Source organism: Neoarius graeffei, chromosome 18 (genome assembly GCF_027579695.1).
Source record: "Neoarius graeffei isolate fNeoGra1 chromosome 18, fNeoGra1.pri, whole genome shotgun sequence".
In the NCBI taxonomy this organism is placed as follows: Eukaryota; Metazoa; Chordata; class Actinopteri; order Siluriformes; family Ariidae; genus Neoarius; species Neoarius graeffei.
In genome coordinates, this window is record NC_083586.1 from 66,110,974 (window position 1) to 66,135,552 (window position 24,579).

A 24,579-nucleotide genomic window follows, 5' to 3' on the forward strand; every position below is an offset into this window, starting at 1 on the left:
TAAAGGATCTTAAAAAGCTCTAAAATATAAAGTCTTAACTCTTTGTTCAGCAATAAGGCTACCATTACATCCAACATTAAAGTGTGTGTGGGTCGATCTGACATCAAAACAGACCTTGGCGTCGTTCAGACTCCCAAACAATGTCCAGCCGAGACAGAAGGTCATTTTTAACTGAACCTTAAGTTAATCCTTAATTTTGTCACCATTTTAATAAATTACTGCCTTCTTGGTCAAGAATAATACTTATATTAACCTAACAATCATCTTATTGAACAGTTTTATTGTGTTGTGGCAATCACCATAAACAAAATTCTTTTGAATCTGTGCGCTAATTTTGTAAAAGAAAAATAGGTAAAGGCAATGGTAATGTTTCATATCGTAACATTTTGGTTGAGCAGAAGCTGTGGGGTAGAGTGGTTAGAGAAGCAGCTTTAGGACCAAAAGGTCACCGGTTCGATTCCCTAGACCAGCCGGAATGGCTGAAGTGCCCTTGAGCAAGGCATTTAACCCCCAACTGTTGCTCTGGGTATGTTGTACATTGCTCTGGATAAGAGTGTCTGCTGAAGACCTGTAATGCAAATAAAAGAGAACTAAACGCAAACAGCAAGAAGTGTTAAAGAACAGCAATTACATTTTGCGACACACCCAGAGAGCCACGATGATGTCATGTGTGAGATGAGGATTAACCAGATGTAGCAGGTCTGATTAAGTGAATACTGAGGCTCCCTCAGGTTTCAGTCTTAATGTCATATACTGCAAAGAAAGTGTGTGTGTGTGTGTGTGTGAACATATTCCTGTAAAAAGGGTATACTGATAAAATTAGGAACTACGTAAGTACGTTAGGTTTGAGTGTACAATACAATAGTTTATTTCATACCACACACGAAAATTACAAAAAGGAAAGGAAAGAAAAAACTTTACATATGTTGGGTATAATGCCACCTAGAAAATAACTACGAAGCTAACCTAGCTAGGTTTCTAGAAAGCTGTCCTGGAAGGCTAAACTGTCATCAGGAGTGGCTGTGCTAGAGGAACGATGTGCTACCAACACCCAGGAATGCCGAGAAAGAAGAAAAAACAGGGCAACTGCACCAGTGACGACATCTTGTGAAATTGTGGAATGGTCTGGAAAATGAACTCAAAAATAGCACCAACATAAAACTGTTTAAAAAATTATATAAAAACATGTTAATAAAAATATATGAGAATGAGGACAGGCAGACTATATAGGTGATGATGAAATTGAGAGTAAGTCTGTGACTGGTCTTCTTGTATTTAGTGTATAGTTATAGGTATGTGTATATGTATGTACTGTATATATGTATTGTATGTGTGTATATATGCATAACATAAGTATCTGTATATATGATTTGGTCGATATTATACCATGTCGGTATGTTTTGGTATGTTTTCTTTTTTGTTTATTGCTTTTGTTTTCTTTTGTATATATAGTTTATTATGGTGGAAAGTGACATTTGATTAGCGGTGGTATAGAGGGTTAGGATTGGATAAGTTATTACTTCTTCCTAATCCTTTCTGAACATTGTTATGTTATTGCCTTGTGGCTACGCTATTCTGTTTGTTTATGACGATGTTTTGATTATTGCATTTTTTATTTAAATTTTTATTTTTATATCTTTCTTCTTTATTGTTCAGAATAAAGTAATCAATCAATCAATCAATCAATCAATCAATCAATCAATCAATCAATCTTTCCTGTGTCCAAACTGCGATAGAGATTGCCATGATACCATAGACCTGCACAGCCATCAAAGGGCCTGTCCTTACTGAACATCTAAACTTTCCTTAGGTAGTGATCATTAACGGGAAGGCACAGGGAGGTCTCCAGGCATTTCAGGTTCTGGAGCAAATCAGAAGCCATCCTGGATGAATGGGTGGGTGAGCAGTATCTCTGCAGTGGGACGCAATTTCTCCTCCACGAAGACCTGGCATAGGAAATCCCTGCATTCGTCCGATACACCCTCAGGCAGGTTGGGTTTTGTGGGCTCAGAGCCAATTTTTAAAATGGCTGCAAAGACTTCGTATTCATGCCACGGCGGCTTCTGAGTGAGCATCTCCACTACCGTGCAGGCGACACTCCAGACGTCAGCTTTGCGCCCGTAACTTTTTCCAGTGATCATCTCAGGACTCATCCAGTAGAGGGTGCCAGTGAATGATTTCATGCCTGTGCCTGACTTGGTGGTGGTCTGAATAAATCTGCTGGTGCCAAAGTCTCCCAGCTTCACGTTTCCAGAAGAGTCCATTAGAATGTTAGCACCTTTGATATCTCGATGGATGATCATTTTGCTGTGGAGATAGACAACTCCCTCCAGGATCTGTCTGGTGTATCTGCGTGTCTTATTTTCTGGCAGAGCACCATGCACATTTAGTTGTGCTTTAATTGAGCCCCCTGGCATGAACTCCATAAAGATGGACAGCGTCCTCTGGGTGGGGTTGCACAGGAAGCCGTAGTACTGGATGATGCACTTGTGATTGACTGCCTGAAGAATCTCTATCTCATGTTCAAGTGCTTTCACTACCTTGCTGGTCTCCTGACAGTCAGGGTCAAAGGTCACCTGTTTAACAGCAAACTCTCGGCCTGTGTCAGTGTCATAGCAGAGGTAAACCTCACCAAAGGCTCCACGGCCCAGCCGCCGCCTTTTATACCAGTTCACTGGCACCTGCAGACCTACACACACACACACACACACACACACACACACACACACACACACACACACACACACACACACAAACCACAGTGATATGAGCACAGTAGCAACATTCCACACACAGACTCACAGGGTACACCATCAAACCAAAAATTCTTTGCTAGCTTAATTTCATCCAGATTTCTTTTTGAATGCATTAGTAACAATACACATTGAAAAAAAGCAATGTAAGCTCATATATATTTTAGCTCATAAGTAATTGACAGTAGGAAAATAGAACCACAGTTTCTATTTTAATTAGATTCTGCCTCATTGATCATCATGATCTTAAAATTGGAATTATTCTCCGAAGGAGTGAAAGTGGCCTCAGAGAGCCTCCACTATTTTTTTTTTGATACAAAGTTCAGTCAACCAATTTATTCAGTCAATTTTAATTTAATTATGATGGTAATTTCTTATAAATAAAAAAAAAAATTCAAACAAAAACAATTTTATTCCAGGCTTTCAAGGGGACTCCCCCCATCGGGGCCCTGGGTAACCAGACCCACGTTTCCCCTCACTATGACACCCCTGTGTATGGTTCTTCCATAAAACACAAACAATTTGACAGCAAAGTCACCTAACAGGAAGTGAAGTTACTGTCATGGTCCGGCGGATCTCCTCCTGTATTCCTCATGTTCTCCTCCACTCCCTTTCCCCATGTCTCTCTTGTTCCCATGTCTGCCTCTCATTGTTTGTGTGTATGTGTCTATCAGTGTGGTAGGCGTGGCACTATCCCAGGCTTCCTGATTGTGGCACACCCAAACCTCATCATCTTGCAGCATATAAACCCACCTACTCATCACCAGAACATTGTTTCAGCCAGTGTGGTAGATTGCGATTGTAGGCCACTTGTGAAGTTTCTTTTTGTGTTATTACAGTAGCTCATCTGGCCAACAGGCAATGAGCTTATGCCATCACGTGTTGCCTGTCGTTTGTCTGTCGTCTGTTGTCTGGCGTCATCCACATTTCACAAAAATCACTTCTCTCTCAATTCTTCACCAATTTTTATTCTTTCTGGTATAAAGGTAGGGGTACGTAGGGTGCATATAACTTACACCCTGATTTGCTTAATTACAAATTTTAATGAAGTTATGGACTAATTAAGCCTTAATGAGCAGTTCAACAAAAATAATTTCTTCTCAGTCAATTCCTCGGTGTTTTGGATTATTTCTGGTAAATAGGTCAGTATTCCTAGGGTGGATATCGCTTCTATATAGAGCTTGTGTATAGTGTATAGAGCTTGCATCATTTATTGCGCAAAGTGGCCCACTTTAGATCATTCCTTCTGGACTAGACGGGGCCGGAGTGAGCTACACTGTCATTAATGGTCTCGTTGTTCTTACCTGTACTAATCCTGTCTCTCCATATCTACTGGAGCATTGCATGCCACCTACATTCCCACCTATCACCTGATCTGCTGCTATATTCCTGCCACTCTCTCTTCCTTGCCTCCAACCCTCCACCACCCGCCTCCATCCATCATGCACCTGCTCTCTCCAATCCCTCTTCCCATACTGACTATCTGCAATAAACCCTACTGAGTTCACTTTATTGCCGAGTCCGTGTCCCGCATTTGGGTCCACTTATTCCTTGCAACAGTCACATCTCAGCAATGGTGTAAAAGTTTCGAATGTTTGTAGGTGACTAAAGGACGTCTTAAAGGCTGCATCTAAGAATTTGTAATTAGCTGAACAGGAAGTTGACCATTTCAAAATGCAACAAAAGCTGGTTTTATTATTTTTTCTTTGCCATTTCTCTGGTAAAATGAAGATCGGTGATGTTCCCAATGGCTCCTGGGTGTCCTCCACTGCTAAGTGATTTAGCCAGAAAGTCTTTGCCCCCCAAATCACTGCACTGTAAAACCCAATAAGGTCACTGAGCTCAAAAATTTTATTGAAACCGATTACGTAAAAATTTTTGAGGTAAGTAACTAAATTTTTAAAGGTAAGATTTCTTAAAAATTACACTATAGTTACACTTAATTGTAATTTTTAAGAAATCTTACCTTAAAAAATTTAGTTACCTCAAAAATTTTTACGTAATCGGTTTCAATAAAATTTTTGAGCTCAGTGACCTTATCGGGTTTTACAGTGTGCTTGCAACTAGCTATATTTTATAATGAATATAATTGTTCCCCATCTTGTCCAGAACACTCATGCATTTAACTTCATAAATGAGGGTAAACAAAAGCATGATGAAGCTGAAAAATAGACTAAAATGTGACGTGAATAAGTAAAGGCATGAGATTGGTAAAGACTCCTGACACAGGAACAATGAAGTAAATGCATTAAGTTTACCTGAGATGGAAGTAGGTGAGGTCTTATTAGTCTGAAAAGATGGGGGAAGAGAAGACAATGGTGCTGGAACAATAGGTGATTCTTCTTCAAGTCTTCTTTGAGCTGGGAAAGTGAAAACAATGGCTTGCGTTAGAAAGAAGTCATTAACTGTTACTTATTTATATTTTGGAAATGACCTTAGGTACAAATTCTAAGTATAAGAATTTAACAGAACTAGAACAGTAAATATTTTGTAGATGCTCACTGGGATGTGGGCACTTGGTGTGATGTTATTGCTATTTTTTATTTTACCATTTTGAAGCATGCTTTTCAGCTGCTTAGCCAAAGTGTTGTGGTTCATCTTCTTCAGGATGTTCAGCATGACTTCCCCAGCTTCATCCTCACCATAACGGTTCACCATTTTGGCCACGGTGTCATGTCGATTAGCATTCTCCAGATTACTCCTTGGAATGTCTGTGGATAGAAACCACTGAAATCTGCGCAGCTCTTCTTCTTTAAGTTCATCCAAAGTTTTTAGCATTGCCTCCATCTTACATCACTGGACAGAAAGAACAATAAACAAATTAATCAACAAACAAACAAATACAACCCCGATTCCAAAAAAGTTGGGACAAAGTACAAATTGTAAATAAAAACGGAATGCAATGACATGGAAGTTTCAAAATTCCATATTTTATTCAGAATAGAACATAGATGACATATCAAATGCTTAAACTGAGAAAATGTATCATTTAAAGAGAAAAATTAGGTGATTTTAAATTTCATGACAACAACACATCTCAAAAAAGTTGGGACAAGGCCATGTTTCCCACTGTGAGACATCCCCTTTTCTCTTTACAACAGTCTGTAAACGTCTGGGGACTGAGGAGACAAGTTGCTCAAGTTTAGGGATAGGAATGTTAACCCATTCTTGTCTAATGTAGGATTCTAGTTGCTCAACTGTCTTTGGTCTTTTTTGTCGTATCTTCCGTTTTATGATGCGCCAAATGTTTTCTATGGGTGAAAGATCTGGACTGCAGGCTGACCAGTTCAGTACCCGGACCCTTCTTCTACGCAGCCATGATGCTGTAATTGATGCAGTATGTGGTTTGGCATTGTCATGTTGGAAAATGCAAGGTCTTCCCTGAAAGAGACGTCGTCTGGATGGGAGCATATGTTGCTCTAGAACCTGGATATACCTTTCAGCATTGATGGTGTCTTTCCAGATGTGTAAGCTGCCCATGCCACACGCGCTAATGCAAGCCCATACCATCAGAGACGCAGGCTTCTGAACTGAGCGCTGATAACAACTCGGGTCGTCCTTCTCCTCTTTAGTCCGAATGACACGGCGTCCCTGATTTCCATAAAGAACTTCACATTTTGATTCGTCTGACCACAGAACAGTTTTCCACTTTGCCACAGTCCATTTTAAATGAGCCTTGGCCCAGAGAAGACGTCTGCGCTTCTGGATCATGTTTAGATACGGCTTCTTCTTTGAACTATAGAGTTTTAGCTGGCAACGGCGGATGGCACGGTGAATTGTGTTCACAGATAATGTTCTCTGGAAATATTCCTGAGCCCATTTTGTGATTTCCAATACAGAAGCATGCCTGTATGTGATGCAGTGCCGTCTAAGGGCCCGAAGATCACGGGCACCCAGTACGGTTTTCCGGCCTTGACCCTTACGCACAGAGATTCTTCCAGATTCTCTGAATCTTTTGATGATATTATGCACTGTAGATGATGATATGTTCAAACTCTTTGCAATTTTACACTGTCGAACTCCTTTCTGATATTGCTCCACTATTTGTCGGTGCAGAATTAGGGGGATTGGTGATCCTCTTCCCATCTTTACTTCTGAGAGCCGCTGCCACTCCAAGATGCTCTTTTTATACCCAGTCATGTTAATGACCTATTGCCAATTGACCTAATGAGTTGCAATTTGGTCCTCCAGCTGTTCCTTTTTTGTACCTTTAACTTTTCCAGCCTCTTATTGCCCCTGTCCCAACTTTTTTGAGATGTGTTGCTATCATGAAATTTCAAATGAGCCAGTATTTGGCATGAAATTTCAAAATGTCTCACTTTCGACATTTGATATGTTGTCTATGTTCTATTGTGAATACAATATCAGTTTTTGAGATTTGTAAATTATTGCATTCCATTTTTATTTACAATTTGTACTTTGTCCCAACTTTTTTGGAATCGAGGTTGTACATACATACATACGGTACCAGTCAAAAGTTTGGACACACCTTCTAATTCAATGTTTTTTTTTCTTTATTTGTATTAAAGACACTTCATATCTTGAAGTAATGATGGACCATCACTTCTCTTTACTAAGTTACAAAGTTAAAAATCCCTAAAAGTTCATGAAGACGTTTGCAGTGATTGTGTGGCAGATCTGCTAATTCACAAGCTGGCAAACTGTGAGAGCACAGTCATACTCATGGCACTTGCAAAGGAAAGGTGGTGCTCCTGCTTTGGGCCCAATTATTAAAGCAACCAATACAAAATGTTCAAAAACATGTGATTATTTTATTGAGTCACAGGCAGTGTGGGTTTGATCGGTCACATTATTAATAAAAAAGGTAACATATCTGCTGTGCAGCAGATTGCAGTGATCTCATGGACTACTGATGTACGAGTTGCTGTGGCTCTCTTATTGCTACCATGGCCTTGCTAAAAACTGAGGTACACAAGCTATAATTAAAAAAAAAAAAATTAAAAATGAAATGACTGGCAGCAATGGCTGCCAAACAACAAATGTAAAATTAACATAAAATATCCTGATTCAAATAAAGTGCAAAAATAATAAATTTACTGAAATCTATGCTACTAAAGGAAGGCTGTCTGTCTCTCTGTCTCTGTCTGTTCACCTGTGAAAATTGACACAGCTGGACGCACATACTCCATACTTTGCGCATGGATTGGTGACACCCCAGAGGGGCCCGAGACAACATTTTCGATTTTGCAAAACATGGAATTAGTGCTAATCCAACACGCTATTCATTTCCTATAGGCCACGTGCTCGCGCTAACACACTACGCGCAGCCTCAGCAGGGAATCCCCTCCCCCACTCACCTGAGCGTTTCAATAACCCTAACCCCTGACTACGTCATCACTTGTTTACCGCAGTGCATTATGGGTGTAACCCTTGTTACGATGTAATAACAGAGCACAGGTAAGTAATAGTAAATGTTAATAGATGGACCAGTAATAGAAGACTATAAGCTTGTGAGAGCCTTTGTTGTTGAGTAATCAAAAGACACAGGCAACAGTGGTTTGAGTTTTTTGTGTGGACACTTGTTATTAATAACCAATAACACAATAAAAATACACAGTTTGTTGCAAGGCATTCAATGAAAAATAACAACTATAATAATAAAGCCGGCAAAATAAAACCCTCTGTCCCAAAGTTAGCGTTGGGGCCCTTTTTCTTCAGATCCGTGTCAAGTGCATCAGTGTATGTGTATTCTGTCCTACTACACAGTCCGTGAGGAAGGGGGAATGAAGGAATCCTTCACCACTCTCAGTTCAATATCAGTGGTTTCAATGTGGCTCGCCACCCAGCTCACACTGGGAATCTATGGATCATGGACTCTAGAAACAATCTCTCTGGATCTCTGGAAACCTCACACGAACCCAGCTGGAAACTCCCCGATAGACGGTGGACCGTGGCTGGGACCTCATCAAATGAAGTCACAGAAAAAAACCTGACCTACAGAGAGGTCAAAGCAGATCCAAATAGCATGTTGATTATCACCAATCAATAATACTCATTTGCATTAACCGGTTTAAATCATCCTCTCAAAAGGTTTAGTTGTACAACAAAAATCAAATCTATTTTTAGTTCAAGAGTTCAAGTATTAATTTGTAGTTGCGAAACTATGAATACATTCAAAGTGCTTTTTTTAAATTATATCCAAGTACTGTAGTTACATTAATAACTGTTTCAAGAGCCGAAATAGTTTTAGTTACATTAGTAACAAACGAAATATTTTTCAAAATTAAAAAAAATATTGCCTAGTACCCTTTAATTTGGTAGAAAACTGCATTAAATTCAGAAACCCCATGGTAGCTAGAGGCATTAAGGCCTAACGTGCTTAATTGTCTCTACTTGCACTGGTAACAGTGAGAAACTGCAGTAAATATTTGCCTTTTTAAGTACCACAAGCACACACTTACATCAAGCAGTCTCACCAATATCTTATTTTTTTTCAAAATAAGCAGTAAACAACAGCTTAGAAAAATATTCCTGAGTAAATAACAATAAACAACACTGAAATGATTATTTAGATGTGACACCAACAACCCCTCCTAGAACTGCCACCTTATTGTGGTGGAGGGGTTTGTGTGCTTGAATGATCCTAGGAGCTATGTTGTCGGGAGCATTACACCCCTGTTAGGGTCTCCCAAGGCAGACCGGTCCTAGGTGACAGGCCAGACTAAGAGCAGTTCACCAAAACCCTTATGGATAAAATAAAATCAAGGACCGTGACGTCACCCGGTATGGCGCAGCCGGGGCCCCACCCTGGAGCCAGGCCCGGGGTTGGGGTTCGTATGCGAGCGCCTGGTGGCTGGGCCTTTGCCCACGGGGCCTGGCCGGGCTCAGCCCAAAGCGGTGACGTGGGCCCGACCTCCTGTGGGTTTACCACCCACAGAGGTAGCTGTAGGGGGCTGGTGCAGTGTGGATTGGGCGGCAGTCGAAGGCAGGGGCCTCGACGACCTGATCCCCGAACACAGCATGGGACATGGAATGTCACTTCGCTGGGGGGGGAAGAGCCTGAGCTTGTGCGGGAGGTTGAGAGGTACCGGCGAGAGATAGTCAGGCTCACCTCCACGCACAGCTTGGGCTCCGGAACCCAGCTCCTCGAGAAGGGCTGGACTCTCCACTTCTCTGGAGTCGCCCATGGTGAACGGCGGCGGGCTGGTGTGGGCTTGCTTATAGCTCCCCAGCTCAGCCACCATGTGTTGGAGTTTACCCCAGTGAACGAGAGGGTCGCCTCTCTGTGCCTTCAGGTCGGGGAGAGGGCCCTTGCTGTTGTTTGTGCCTACGGGCCGAATAGCAGTATAGAGTATCCGGCCTTCTTGGAGTCCCTGGGAGAGGTACTGAGAGGTGCTCAGACTGGGAACTCCATTGTTCTACTGGGGGACTTCAATGCTCACGTGGGCGACGACAGTGACACCTGGAGGGGCATGATTGGGAGGAACGGCCTCCCCGATCTGAACCCGAGTGGTGTTTTGTTATTGGACTTCTATGCTAGTCACGGTTTGTCCATAACGAACACCATGTTCGAGCATAGGGGTGTCCATAAGTGCACGTGGCACCAGGACACCTTAGGTCGGAGGTTGATGATCGACTTTGTTGTCGTTTCATCTGATCTCCGGCCCTATGTCTTGGACACTCAGGTGAAGAGAGGGGCTGAGCTGTCAACTGATCACCACCTGGTGGTGAATTGGATCCGCTGGCGGAGGAGGAAGCCGGACAGACCTGGCAGGCCCAAATGTATGGTGAGGGTCTGCTGGGAACGTCTGTCTGAGCACTCTGTCGGGGAGGTCTTTAACTCCCACCTCTGGGAGAGCTTCTCCCAGCTTCCGAGGGAGGCGGGGGACATTGAGTGAACCATGTTCTCTGCCTCCATTGTCGACGTGGCTGTTCGGAGCTGTGGCCACAAGGTCTCTGGTGCCTGTTGTAGCGGCAATCCCCAAACCCGGTGATGGACACCGGAAGTAAGGGATGCTGTCAAGCTGAAGAAGGAGTCCTATCGGGCCATGGTGGCCTCCGGGACTCCTGAGGCAGCTGATGGGTATCGGCAGGCCAGGCATGCCACAGCTTGGGCAGTTGCAGAAGCAAAAACTCGGAACTGGGAGGAGTTTGGTGAGGTCATGGAGGAGGACTATCAGTTGGCCTCAAAGAAATTCTGGCAAACCGTCCGGCACCTCAGGAGGGGGAAGCAGTACTCTGCCAACACTGTTTACAGTGCGGGTGGGGAGCTGTTGACCTCGACTGGGGACATTGTCGGGCGGTGGAAGGAATACTTCGAGGATCTCCTCAATCCCACTGTCACGTCTTCCATTGAGGAAGCAGAGGCTGATGACTCAGAGGTGGACTCGTCCATTACCCAAGCCGAAGTCACTGAGGTGGTTAGCAAGCTCCTCAGTGGCAGGGCACCGGGGGTGGATAAGATCCACCCCGAGTATCTCAAGTCTCTGGATGTTGTGGGGCTGTCTTGGCTGACACGCCTCTGCAACATCGCGTGGCGGTCAGGGACAGTGCCTCTGGAGTGGCAGACTGGGGTGGTGGTCCCTCTTTTTAAGAAAGGAGACTGGAGAGTGTGCTCCAATTATAGGGGAATCACACTTCTCAGCCTCCCAGGGAAGGTTTACTCCAGGGTACTGGAGAGGAGAATTCGGCCAATAGTCGAACCTCGGATCCAGGAGGAGCAATGCGGTTTTCGTCCTGGTCGCGGAACACTGGACCAGCTCTATACCCTTCATAGGGTGCTCGAGGGTTCATGGGAGTTTGCCAAACCAGTCCACATGTGCTTTGTGGATTTGGAGAAGGCATTCGACCATGTCCCTTGTGGTATTCTGTGGGGGGTGCTTCGGGAGTATGGGGTTTGGGGCTCTTTGCTAAGGGCTGTCCGGTCCCTGTACGAACGGAGCAGGAGTCTGGTTCGCATTGCCGGCAGTAAGTCAGACCTGTTCCCAGTGCATGTTGGACTCCGGCAGGGCTGCCCTTTGTCACCGGTTCTGTTCATAAGCTTTATGGACAGAATTTCTAGGCGCAGCCAGGGGCTGAAAGGAATCCTGTTTGGGAACCACAGGATTTCATCTCTGCTTTTCGCAGATGATGTTGTCTTGTTGGCTTCTTCAAACCAGGACCTTCAGCATGCACTGGGGCAGTTTGCAGTCGAGTGTGAAGCGGTTGGGATGAGAATCAGCACCTCCAAGTCAGAGGCCATGGTTCTTGACCGGAAAAGGGTGGCTTGCCCTCTCAAGGTTGGTGGAGAAATCCTGCCTCAAGTGGAGGAGTTTAAGTATCTCGGGATCTTGTTCACGAGTGAGGGAAGGATAGACCGTGAGATCGACAGGCGGATTGATGCGGCCTCCGCAGTGATGCGGTCGCTTTACCAGTCCGTCGTGGTGAAGGAGCTGAGCCAAAAGGTGAAGCTCTCGATTTACTGGTCGATCTACATTCCGACTCTCACCTATGGTCATGAGCTTTGGGTAATGACCGAAAGAACAAGATCGCGGATACAAGTGGCCGAAATGAGTTTCCTTCACAGGGTGGCTGGGCGCTCCCTTAGAGATAGGGTGAGAAGCACAGTCACTCGGGAGGAGCTCAGAGTAGAGCCGCTGCTCCTCCACATCGAGAGGAATCAGCTGAGGTGGCTCGGGCATCTCTTTCGGATGCCTCCTGGACCCCTCCCTGGGGAGGTGTTCCAGGCATGTCCCCCTGGGAGGAGGCCCCGGGGAAGACCTAGGACACGCTGGAGGGACTATGTCTCTCGGCTGGCCTGGGAACGCCTCGGTGTTCTTCCCGAGGAGCTGGCCGAGGTGTCTGGGGAACGGGAAGTTTGGGCTTCCATGCTCAGACTGCTGTCTCCGCGACCCGGCCCCGGATAAGCGGAAGAAGACGAGATGAGACGAGACAAGACACCAACAAGCTAAGTTCAGGTCAATGGCCCATTAGCATCACAACCCAGTCTCAGGCGGCTATAGCACCATTAGCACCTTTTTTCATGGCTGCTGCGCCAATTAACATAAGTTTCAGATGCTTTACAATCAACCAAACAAGTTAAAGAGTGTTTTTTTTCTTTCACTCACCGAGAGATCAATTTAGGAACGGGTGTTCCAGCAATTACCCTCGCCCGATCGGCAGAAATCGTCCAGTCTCACACCGCTCTATAAAGTTTAAATATTAACAATATACCGATCAACTAGTGTTTAACATCATCAAGAATTATTTCAACTCAGTTTGAGACATTATTTTCAGGTCTTACCCCGTGGATGAAAACAGGTTTTATCTGCGTTTGGATCAGACAACACACGAGGCAGCAACTGTAAACATGACCGCAAAACAGGAAGTGATGACCGGACGTAACCTACGAGGTTGATCACCTGGGGTGCACGAGGTGCACTGATTGGCTATTTGGGAAGCTCATTCTACATAGCCCTCTGCAGCAACTCTTTTTTTTTCTATTTCTCCTTTTCTCCATTTTAAACACTTTTCAATAGTTTTTAGTGCATATAATCAATTTCAATGAATTATTTATTTCAAAATAAAATGAATTGCTTTTAGAATTTTAATGACTGCTCAATGACTTTTTCAATGAATGTTGTTTTTTTTTCCCACAAATAAAATGGATTATTTTAAGGGGATAGTCTTAACAAAATTATGTCACTTTACAGCCTGGGCTACATGGGCGATACCTGGGGTCAGCTCCGCTATATTGTTTATTTTCACCTTTGTTAATCACTGCATTGTTGTGTCTAAGCAGTTTTAACCATGCTGCCTAAAGTGAACTGCTGTGTGCCTAAGGCCAAGTTTACATTAGACCGTACCTGTCTCGTTTTCTTCGCGGATGCACTGTCCGTTTACATTAAAACACCTGGAAACACCGGGAAACGGGAATCCGCCAGGGTCCACGTATTCAATCCAGATCGTGTCTGGTCCGGTGCTGTGTAAACATTGAGAATACACGGATACGCGGATACGCTGTGCTGAGCTCTAGCTGGCGTCGTCATTGGACAACCTCACTGTAACATCCACCTTCCTGATTCGCTGGCGTTGGTCATGTGACGCGACTGCTGAAAAACGGCGCGGACTTCCGCCTTGTATCACCTTTCATTAAAGAGTATAAAAGTATGAAAATACTGCAAATACTGATGCAAATACTGCCCATTGTGTAGTTATGATTGTCTTTAGGCTTGCCATCCTTCCACTTGCAAGTGGTAAGTGACGCGCATGCCCGATATGCGCTGGGATCACACACACAGCGGCTCAGTCCCAAATCACTGCTCGTGCACTCCACTCGCGCGCTCTGTGAGCTGCGCAGGGCCGGAGTGCGCACCCTCCAGAGGGCACTCGCTGTTCAGGGCGGAGTGATTTGGAGCGCAGGATGCCTGCGGAGCCGAGCGTATCCGTGTATTGGCGTTGCTGTGTGCACGCGAATCGTGTATTGGCGTTGCTGTGTGCACGCTAATCGTTTTAAAAACGTTAATCTGATGATCCGCTGATACAGTCTAATGTAAACCCCACCTAACTGTGTCTCCACAACAAAGAGAACACCAAATCTGAGCTTTGATCAGCTACCAGTCGAGGAGAAGAGAAGAAAGAAATGGATAAGTTTAATCCGCAACCAAAACCTTCCAACTGAATCAAAATGGACAAGTGTTTGTAGCTTACATTTCTCTGGTGGGAAAAAGACGTACTTAAACTGTGACCCAGCAATATTTCCGTGGTCTGTGGAACGGCCTTCAGTTATAGATGATTATAACAATCGACACTGCTCATCATCTGAAACTAGTGATATTCCAAAGCCTGTAAAACACAGAATCATTCTTTGGCCTTTGCCTCTCAACGTGCCAAAGCACCGGGCAGCGGAACAAGCCTGTCAGACCGATAAAACTCCCAAACCACCAAGGGTTCTCTTTTGGGTATGGATAATGATCAGTGTACCTCACTAGCGGCATTTATTGAAGTAAATAAATACTGAACATGACACAGCAGATCAGCGGCTTTCCAAAGATTTTTTTTCCTGTTATCAAATTTTATTTAACTAATCACTCATTTATAAATGTTTTGATAAGACATTCTGAGATTTGATGTTGTTGTACAGTGTGGTAGACTCGGTCTAGACTCTTACCTTCTCACCAAGCTTGATTTGGATTCCGATTTTCCTCCTGTAAACCCTCGACATGTTCTCACCTCTGTAAATCACCAATTTCATTGTCTTCCACAATGGAGCACGGCAAAATTGCTCCTCTCACATTGCTCTCACATAAAATTCATCTGACATCCATCATATCGCTCAACTACCGACCCCAGCGATCCCCCATAATGCACTGCGATAAACAAGCGATGCTGTATTTATGCTTGGGGGTTATCGCACAGGACCTCGCAATCAGCGCTCCTTGCCAGAGACTTCCACTAGCACTGAGTCTACGTTACTGAGGAGATGCGAGGAATGATATAGCCCCTGTGAAGAGCACCATTCAGAGGAAATCAGGTTCACGGGCAATAACTACGAGTGTTCATTAAAGGATCTGCACTTATTTAACATGAGTTTCTAAATTATTGTGATCAAACACCTTCAATAAAGTGTTAACACCTGCTCAAGATTGTAAATTAACAGGTTTGTTTTGGAAGACAAAATTTAAAAAATGAATGTTTAAATATGTAAAATGATTCAGTTTTTGCAGAATTACAGGACAAAACTTAACTGAAATACAACCTTCAAGATTACTGGGGATATCCTTACCTAAAAACATACTGAAGAGTGTTTTGGCTCTCAGTGTTCTCAATAAATAGTTTGTCCACCAGATGGCGCACTGCAAATTTGGCAACACAATCTCCCAGAATCTCTCACTGTTGAATAGAGTCTGCTCTGTGTCTTCATGGATGGGTGATCATTCTCACGTGAAATACCTGACTTAAAATGATTATAAATATCTCCCATCATTTGGGATGCTGTAAGAGCGTAACATATAGCTCCGCCCACATTCCCACCCTACCCCATCCCATCCCGCAGGCTGCAGCGAAGCGTACTTGTCAACTCCTGTGAATAATAAGTCTCATTCATCATGTATTTGAAAATGAGTGTGAATTCGTAGACTCTCAGTCAAGGGTGGGGGGGCTGGGTGTGGCCTGGGGGAGATGGGGGCCGCCCACCTCTGGTTAGAGGGTGTTAAACTTCATTCTTAAACTTCTTGATGTAAAGAGGTGACTCGACATCAGCTTGGGCCTTGCACAGTCCAGTATGATTTTAACCAGCAGATGGCGCTTTGTTTTTTGTTTTTCGTGAATGCATTTTTTGGTTTAGTTTGATAATTTACAGCTTCTCTTTAAACTGGATCAATTTTGCCATTAAAAAAAAGTAAATTATTATAAAGACTTTTAGTCTGTATACTCATAGATACTGTGAAGTGTGTGTTTGTTTTGTAACTTGTTTAATTAAAATAATCATTCTGTAGAAAGTTGAGCTGGTTTGGGTGTTGAGGATGTTTTCCAATTTCAGTGTCAATAAGCCACGCCCCTGTGTTTTACGTGCAGCTTGTTTAACTGTGGGTTCAGGACGAGCGGCTGGTTCTCCGCATCATGGACGGCGCCAGGGAGGGGATTGGGGGGTGCTGTAGCTACTCCAGGATAGCCATAGCATTGCCTAAGCACCCCAAGAAATTTCTGTGATTTATTTTGAAATTGTAATGTGTGAAAACTAGAATTTATATTTTGAAAAATAAATAAAGACATTTTTATTATTATTTTTGTCAATACAGGTGATCTGATTCAGCCAGTGAGTGCAGCACGCACTGAAATTCCAACCTTGCGTTCACATCCTGTTAGCCAGACAGCGAAGAATTAACGATATCTTAAAGGATCACCTTAACCCCCTCCCAGTCAATCAGCGGATTTCTAGGTCACATGCACCATCCGGTGGTGGCCAGAGACACCAAGTGTTAGATGTGATCAAAATGTCAGCTAAGAAAGACATCGAAACGTTATAAGTAAGTGAAAATTTCTTCAGCTGTGTATAATACTGTAAGAACTTTTTTAAGATTAGTAATCAACCCACTGGATGAAACTTTTCAAGATCATAAAGGATCATGTTTTCCTTCATAAACATCCACGTGTGGAGATTCAATCAACATGCGCATTGTTTTGTTATGAAGATGGCCAATGGTAAGTGCATGATTTTTTTCCGCTACTGCCAAATTATAAATTTAAAGCTGTACTGACTTTCAGATTTTTCAAGTGTAGGTCATAAAAATAATTTTCCCGAGACCCAATTATTTTTGTTTAGTGACCGAAAGCAACTGAATTCGAATCACAGACTTCCAATTTTATTTTATTTTTTAAATAGAACAATTAATGAATTTATCTCCACGTGGCCCTAAATTCTCCGCTATTTTTTCCTGCTTCACCATGACCCAATTCAAGATACTACATCATGCATCACATCACGTGGTGGGCTTTCTCCATTCGTGCAAGGCATTGTGGGATACAAATTTGAAACAGGAGAGAAAAATGGAGGATGTGAGTGTGCGAATGAAATGTGAAAGAGCGACTACAGTAACGGAAAGAAAGCGAGAAGAAAAGACATTATGTTCTATACAAAGCAAAGGAAACGCAGGACCAAGCTAATAAATATGGGCGCTCAGCGAGCACCTCGGTGTGATCAGCTGTTCGTTTAGCGACAGAATGATGGAACTGTCAGTGCACGCTCAAAGGGAAACCTGTAGATGGCAGTAATGCAACACTGTGGATGCCAGCTGCTGTAAAACCCAAAAGAAGAAGAAGAAGGTAAACCTGCGCATGCGCACACGGACTTCCTCTGTCTGCTTGACTGCGCCAAGCGAGCGATTTCATGCACATTATTTGCTTTAATCCCCTCAAATTAAATAACTTCCCAGCCACAGAATGGCCTGATATTTTGTGAGATATTACAGAAATAAACAGATATCACAATCACCACATTTCAGACGGAACTAAATTTCACCGATTTTATGAAATCAAAAGGCCATCTAGATTAGATTAGATTAGATTAGATTAGATTAGATTAGATTAGATTAGATTAGATTAGATTAGATTAGATTAGATTAGATTAGATTAGACAGAACTTTATTGAGCCCTTTGGGAGGGTTCCCTCAGGGAAATTAAAATTCCAGTAGCATCATTATAGGATAAACAGAGAATAGAAAAAAATAGAGAACTTCTAGATAAACTAAGTATTTACATATACAAATATATTAAAAAAGATAGCTTTAAAGTGCATATCATGGGTAAATTCAGGAGCAAGATCAATGTAATTCTCCTATTTTATATTAAACTTTGATCAAATATCTGTCACAATTTGCAATTTTTTTTACCTTGCGCAATACCAGAAAAATTCAGTTGAAATCAAGCCATTTGAGGTGAATTGGTCCGCCTCTGAAAAACTTGGCATTTGGATTTCCCGGGAAACATTGATTTTCGTGACGTCGCGTGCGGGACGCCTCCCTCTGAATCCTACGCCAGTGCTGGTTTGTTTATGAGAAAACGAACTGATGGTTTTCTGCAAATTTCTTCAGCGTTATCGTGTAATTATTAAAATGGTTAACAGATGTATCGTAGGAGGGTGTAGCAACACCAATCTTGATGGGATTAGTACTCATCGTTTCCCAAAAGACCGGACAGTGAGAGAGAAATGAAGAAGAGCTTGGTCTACACAGGCTGTGCACTGAAACCGTGCAAAGCTCGCTCAGCCTGCTGGCGCTTCCGCAGGTGACGTCACGAATCTGGCTCCAGACTCCCTTGGGATTTTTCCAGATGCATTTTATTATTTTATTTTTTCTGCTGTAGACAGATGGCCTTGTGCAAAATTACCCTTCTGGATGAGTGTGTTAAGGGACATGCATTCATATTAAAAAAAAATGAAATTGGTCCAGAATATGCACTTTAAAGCATTTGGTGGCTGAGGCACAAATTCTAACTCCTCATATAGTTCTCTCTCTCTCTCTCTCTCTCTCTCTCTCTCTATGAGCTGCTCATTCAGATACCATCAGGTCTGGAGTAGAGTCATTAACTGAGGTGACAGCATGATGGTGTGATCTCAGAATCTGAGGCTGAAATGTGCACAAACCTGTGTGTGGATTACCACTATTCTTGACACAAAGGGGATTAAAACAAAAGATATGGTTAAAAATCTTGGTGTTTTCATTGACAGCGAGCTAAACTTCGACAGTCACATGAAAGCAATCACTAATCGGCATTTTATCACCTAAAAAACATTTCCAAACTAAGAGGACTTATGTCAAAAAATGATCTGGAAAAACTCATACATGCCTTCATCTCTAGTAGGGTTGACTACTGCAATGCAGAGGTCTGCGCGGGTCGGATTTTTCAGTCCCGCTCCCGCCCGTGCCCGCATTGTGCAGTCCCGCTCCCACCCGCACCCGCAAAGAATTATGATTTTCAGTCCCGCTCCCGCGCGCGCCTGCCATATTTTGTCCCGCTCCCGCCCGCAAATCCCGCATGATGCAGACGTTCGCGTTATTTCTCAGGAAAGTTCTTGTCTTGACACAGTGTGATGGTGCCCCGCCCCCTACTTTGAGTGTATTTGAGCATAAATATCTACAGCTCACATTCACGTTTGTTATTATTTACCTTGTTTCTGAATTCGGAATGTTGAAATGGCAGCATGTAGACCTAATAATAATAATTATTTAAGTAGGCTAATCATTTAAGTATGCGCTCTCCCGTGATGCGTCTCCTATGAATAATTAGTGTGAAAGGAGAGATGGATCGCACTCTTGAACTTATTCTTTTAGTTACATTTCTTTTCAGTTGTTTTTAGCAGCAGGAGGAGACAAACATTTTGGCTGTTGCCTTTGTCAGTGTCTATAATAATAATAATAATAATAATAATAAACAATAAAAAAGACAGGCAAGCACGTAATTCCAAGTGGAAATTTGGTATATTTATTGTTCAGCCATACAAAACATTAGGCTAACCCAGTTTACATTTGTAAAGCATTTCTAACTAAAATGTCCGATTTCAGGACTCTTGACTTTTTAACGGTAAATGTACCTCTTTTTAAAGCAGCACTTACTTTTGAAGCACTGTGAGCTTCAGTAAAGGAGCTCTGCTCTTCTGCCATGATCGGAGATCTCAAACACGGAAACATACGAGAGATATTTATCCTCTCCTGGATCAGAATCAGAATTCTGATGACCAGCTCATCTAAGGTGTCATTGAGGCATGTTAGTGTGGGTCACTGGAGGCTGGGTGTGAACGGCGAGTCATTAGAGTGATCAAAGGATTGCCCATTAGGGTGATCAATGGCAAATTTAAGATGCCATTCCTCACTCAATCTGGCAATCTGACTCTCTCTGCAAATTTAGGCATCTTAAAATGTTTTTATTAATGCCAAATAAAATATCCAGCACAAATTATATATGATAGACATAAATTAATAATTTATAAATTTTATTTTAAACACATTTTTAGTTAGTGGGACTGCAGCTTATCACCACTCCCGCCCGCGCCAGCATATGTGCACTCCCGCTCCCGCCCGCGCCCGCAATGAGCTTTCAAAATTTGTCCCATGCCGCACTGCTTTGCGGCGGGTCCCGCAAGTCCCGCAGGACTCCCGCGGGAGTGCAGGGCTCTACTGCAATGGCCTTTTCACAGGCCTGCCAAAAAAGACCATCAAACGACTTCAGCTGGTTCAAAATGCAGCGGCGAGGGTTCTCACACGAACAAAAAGAACAGAGCACATTACTCCAATTCTAAGGTCCCTTCACTGGCTTCCAGTAAACTACAGAATTGACTTTAAAGCATTGCTGCTGGTGTACAAATCTCTAAATGGTACAGGGCCCAATTACCTCTCTGATATGTTGCAGCGGCCTAACCCAATCAGATCTACCAGATCGCAGCAGAAAAATTTACTGTTAAAACCTGTTGTTAAAACAAAGTGTGGTGAAGCAGCTTTTAGCTACTATGCAGTGCAGCTATGGAACAAACTGCCAGAGGACATTAAAAATGCTCCTGCTGTTGGCAGCTTCAAATCTAGACTAAAGACCAAGCTGTTCTCAGATGCTTTCTGCTCACTGATAAATATCATCATCTTTACATGTTTTAAACTTTACTTAACTTTTACAGTCTCTGCATGTTTTAAACTTTACTTAATTTTTATTCCATTTTACTCTGCTGTTTTTACTGAACTTTCTCTCTTCTTCCCCCTTTATTTTATGTAATTTTATTTTCTATTGTTTGCTTTTACCTCTGTAAAGCACATTGAACTGCCACTGTGTATGAAATGCGCTATAGAAATAAACTTGCCTTGCCTTGAGAGAGAGAGAGAGAGAGAGAGAGAGATGAAATCAGAAGTGCTCTCTGAGAGCTCAGACCTCCGCCAAGCCCAAATGTCGCAACTTTATAGTGAAAGTGAAACTAAACTCGAAACTCGTTGAGCCGCTGTGTGAATCAGATCCTCTCCAAAACTGGACGGCTTCTTCCGGGGTCCATGTTACACCTTTCCACCAAGTTTCGTGAAAATCTGGCCGGTAGTTTTTGCGTAATCCTGCTTACAGTTACACAACCGAAGTGAAAGCGCATCTCCTTGGTGGAGGTCAGGAAGCTGTGGCTGATCCACACACAGGCTCTCCCTCACACACGAGCTTCACAAGGTCACATGGTTCAGGATCTAACGATGTCACTAACACGTTGTTTTTCTGAGAAGTTAATTTGTTATTATGTCGTAATAGTGAGAATATCTTATTATAATTTTTGCCGTTCTAAGGTGATACTGAGGCGCTGGTTGTTGTGGCAGCAGGAGCACACCTCTGCACCTCTGTAAGCTTCACACGAGCTGCACTGAAATATGTGCTGATAATATCATAATTAATATGTGCTCATTAGGGCATAGTACATCTTAATAACACACACACACACACACACACACACACACACACACACACACACGGAGGTATTTACCTTCTCATTCCTCTCTTTCACGGCTCCTGGCATAAACCTGTGGCACAGTGGAACTTGGCACAAAAGGGCAGGCAGAGGGGTGGGGTTTAAACTTTACATCCCGCCCCTTTACACTCTGATTGGCCTGACAGGATGGTAACAACCAATGCAATTCAACAAAATGTCAAGATGGACAAACTCATCTCATCTCATTATCTGTAGCCGCTTTATCCTGTTCTACAGGGTCGCAGGCGAGCTGGAGCCTATCCCAGCTGACTACGGGTGAAAGGCGGGGTTCACCCTGGACAAGTCGCCAGGTCATCACAGGGCCGACACATAGACACAGACAACCATTCACACTCACATTCACACCTACGCTCAATTTAGAGTCACCAGTTAACCTAACCCGCATGTCTTTGGACTGTGGGGGAAACCGGAGCACCCGGAGAAAACCCACGCGGACACGGGGAGAACATGCAAACTCCGCACAGAAAGGCCCTCGCCGGCCACGGGGCTCGAACCCGGACCTTCTTGCTGTGAGGCAACAGTGCTAACCACTACACCACCGTGCCGCCTGGACAAACTATTCCAGTGTTAATTAATTTTATCTGCCTTTAACATTATAGAGTCCACTATGAACTGTATTAAACCTCTAATGAAATTAGTTCACTGTAATGTGTGTGTGACAGGGTGACATCACATCACTGGTCAGAATAACCTTCTGGAGACAAGGATTACTTGCTATTTTTCTCATAGTTTTCTTATACTATTCCTGGAAGATCACTGCAGAAATATTAAACAGTTATTCCATGAAATTGAGTCGTACATGAGCTGATAGCCAACGGGGTGCGTAGCACCAAGATTGAGTGGAATAACTGTTTTATTCTATCCACATTCACTGGATTTTGAGAAACAGAGCATTTTTATATTTTGCAAATTTGATGGATAAAAACTTTATACAAAACCCTCCATCCATCCATCCATCCATTATCTGTAGCCGCTTTATTTTCTTGAGTTATGTTGGAAAACCACACATGTTCAACAAACAAGCATAGGCGAAAACATAACCTCCTCCAACACCATTGGCGGAGGTAATAAAGGTCAATTTTTAGGATCCATCTCATCTCATCTCATTATCTGTAGCCGCTTTATCCTGTTCTACAGGGTCGCAGGCAAGCTGGAGCCTATCCCAGCTGACTACGGGCGAAAGGCGGGGTTCACCCTGGACAAGTCGCCAGGTCATCACAGGGCTGACACATAGACACAGACAACCATTCACACTCACATTCACACCTACGCTCAATTTAGAGTCACCAGTTAACCTAACCTGCATGTCTTTGGACTGTGGGGGAACCAGAGCACTAAGTCCGACAAAATAATTTTCACTTAGAATGTAAACAAACCGGCGAAATGACCGGAGCAATTTGTGTAAAATATGATCATAGTAATAATTCTTGGAAAATAAATAAAAATATGTTCTTACCATCAAATACTTTTATTCCATATTTTGTTGCTTTTTTGTATTTTTGGGGGTTTTGTTTTTGAGTCGAGTTTTTATTTCGTCCTCGGTTGGTTCAGCAACACACTCCGCCATTTTGTTTTTCTCTACTCACAGTATATGAGCTGATATCCTGGTAGTAGGGTAGCCAATCAGAGTGCACGATTGCTCATATCCAGTGAATATGGAGAGAATAATTTGGGTTATAGCTTTTGAATATTAAAAGAAACTAATAATACTGTTTATATGAGTTTTTCATTAAATTTGACAGTCAGTTTAATATTTTATGTCTAGAAGAGGATATTTCATTCTTGTTTTTTGGTAAATATGTACTGTTACTTTAAATTATTTCACAAAATAGTGACAAGATATATCAAGAAAGAAAGAAAGAAAGAAAGAAAGAAAGAAAGAAAGAAAGAAAGAAAGAAAGAAAGGAAATTGAGCTCATATACGTGAGTCGATTCTCATCATCCACCTAAAAGAACCAACTCATTTCTGAACGACAAATAACTGATTTGTGAACAAGCCCGAGCTACTGTATATCACTGTGTAATGTATTCCATATTTGATGAAAACTGTAAATGTAGGAGCTTATACTGAGGGGCCTTTTGAGCACTGTTGGGTTCTTTATGTCTTTAAAGTCAGCAATATTTGGCAGAAATATTTCCCCAACAAAATTTAATATCTGGTTAAAAATATCTGGTTAATTTTTTTAGGAGAAGAGTCTTTATTAGATATTTTCCATGTTTTATTATGTTCTTGTATTCACACTCTTTACATGACTATAAAAGGACGGGTCATGATAAGAACTTGATTTATTTCCAGTTCCATTTGTTATTTCACATAACAGTGAAAGTCCATGCAGTTCTTAATATCACCACCAGAGGGCGCTGATGTCACCGTTGTGTTGTATTGCTGTAAAAAAAAAAAATTCGAGGTGCAACCAGGGGCCCAGGGGCCTTAAACAACCAATACACTGATATGATCCATCATTAGTTATGAATTAAACCCTTCTGATTAATGTTTTAGTCTCTTTGCTCACACAGGAAGTTCCACAGTGGTTAAAATTTAATCTCGACATTTTCTTTTTGTTTTTATTCACTGCTGATATGATATTCCACAGTTTGAACATAGCACGAGGTTTAAACCAATTTTGTGTAAGTCTAAGTAATGTACTCACTCACTCACACACACACACACACACACACACACACACACACACACACACACACACACACACACACAAACAGGACATTAGTTGTTGTGTGTTTGTGTTGCTTTTCCACTGAACCGTATTCAATTATAGGTAAATATTCTTGTTTTTGACTACAACCTTAACCTTAACGTCAGCAAACAAAAAACAGTCAAATCATTTGGCTCTTTAAGTTTTTCCTATGCAAAATGACAAAATG

The 24,579-nt window shown here is 42.6% G+C and overlaps 1 protein-coding gene across 1 annotated transcript; it reads right to left on the reverse strand.

Moving 5' to 3' along the window:
• Positions 1-844: 844 nt before the first annotated feature.
• LOC132866840 (mitogen-activated protein kinase kinase kinase 2-like) lies at positions 845-21,768 on the reverse strand. Its single transcript, XM_060899614.1, has 4 exons — positions 21,691-21,768; positions 5,303-5,549; positions 5,012-5,113; positions 845-2,689 (listed from the first exon to the last, which is right to left on the reverse strand). The coding sequence occupies exons 2-4, from the start codon at positions 5,538-5,540 to the stop codon at positions 1,872-1,874; spliced, it is 1,158 nt and encodes a 385-aa protein (XP_060755597.1). The 5' UTR covers positions 5,541-5,549; positions 21,691-21,768; the 3' UTR covers positions 845-1,871.
• Positions 21,769-24,579: the final 2,811 nt, after the last annotated feature.

Bases quoted from the DNA above. Each gene is read 5' to 3' on its own strand.
- LOC132866840 (XM_060899614.1), bottom strand. From the start codon at position 5,540: ATGGAGGCAATGCTAAAAACTTTGGATGAACTTAAAGAAGAAGAGCTG. The intron at 5,114-5,302 runs GTAAAATAAAAA...TCACTTTCCCAG, and splicing joins GAAAAGCATGCTTCAAAATG to CTCAAAGAAGACTTGAAGAA. The intron at 2,690-5,011 runs GTAAACTTAATG...GTGTGTGTGTAG, and splicing joins CTCACCTACTTCCATCTCAG to GTCTGCAGGTGCCAGTGAAC.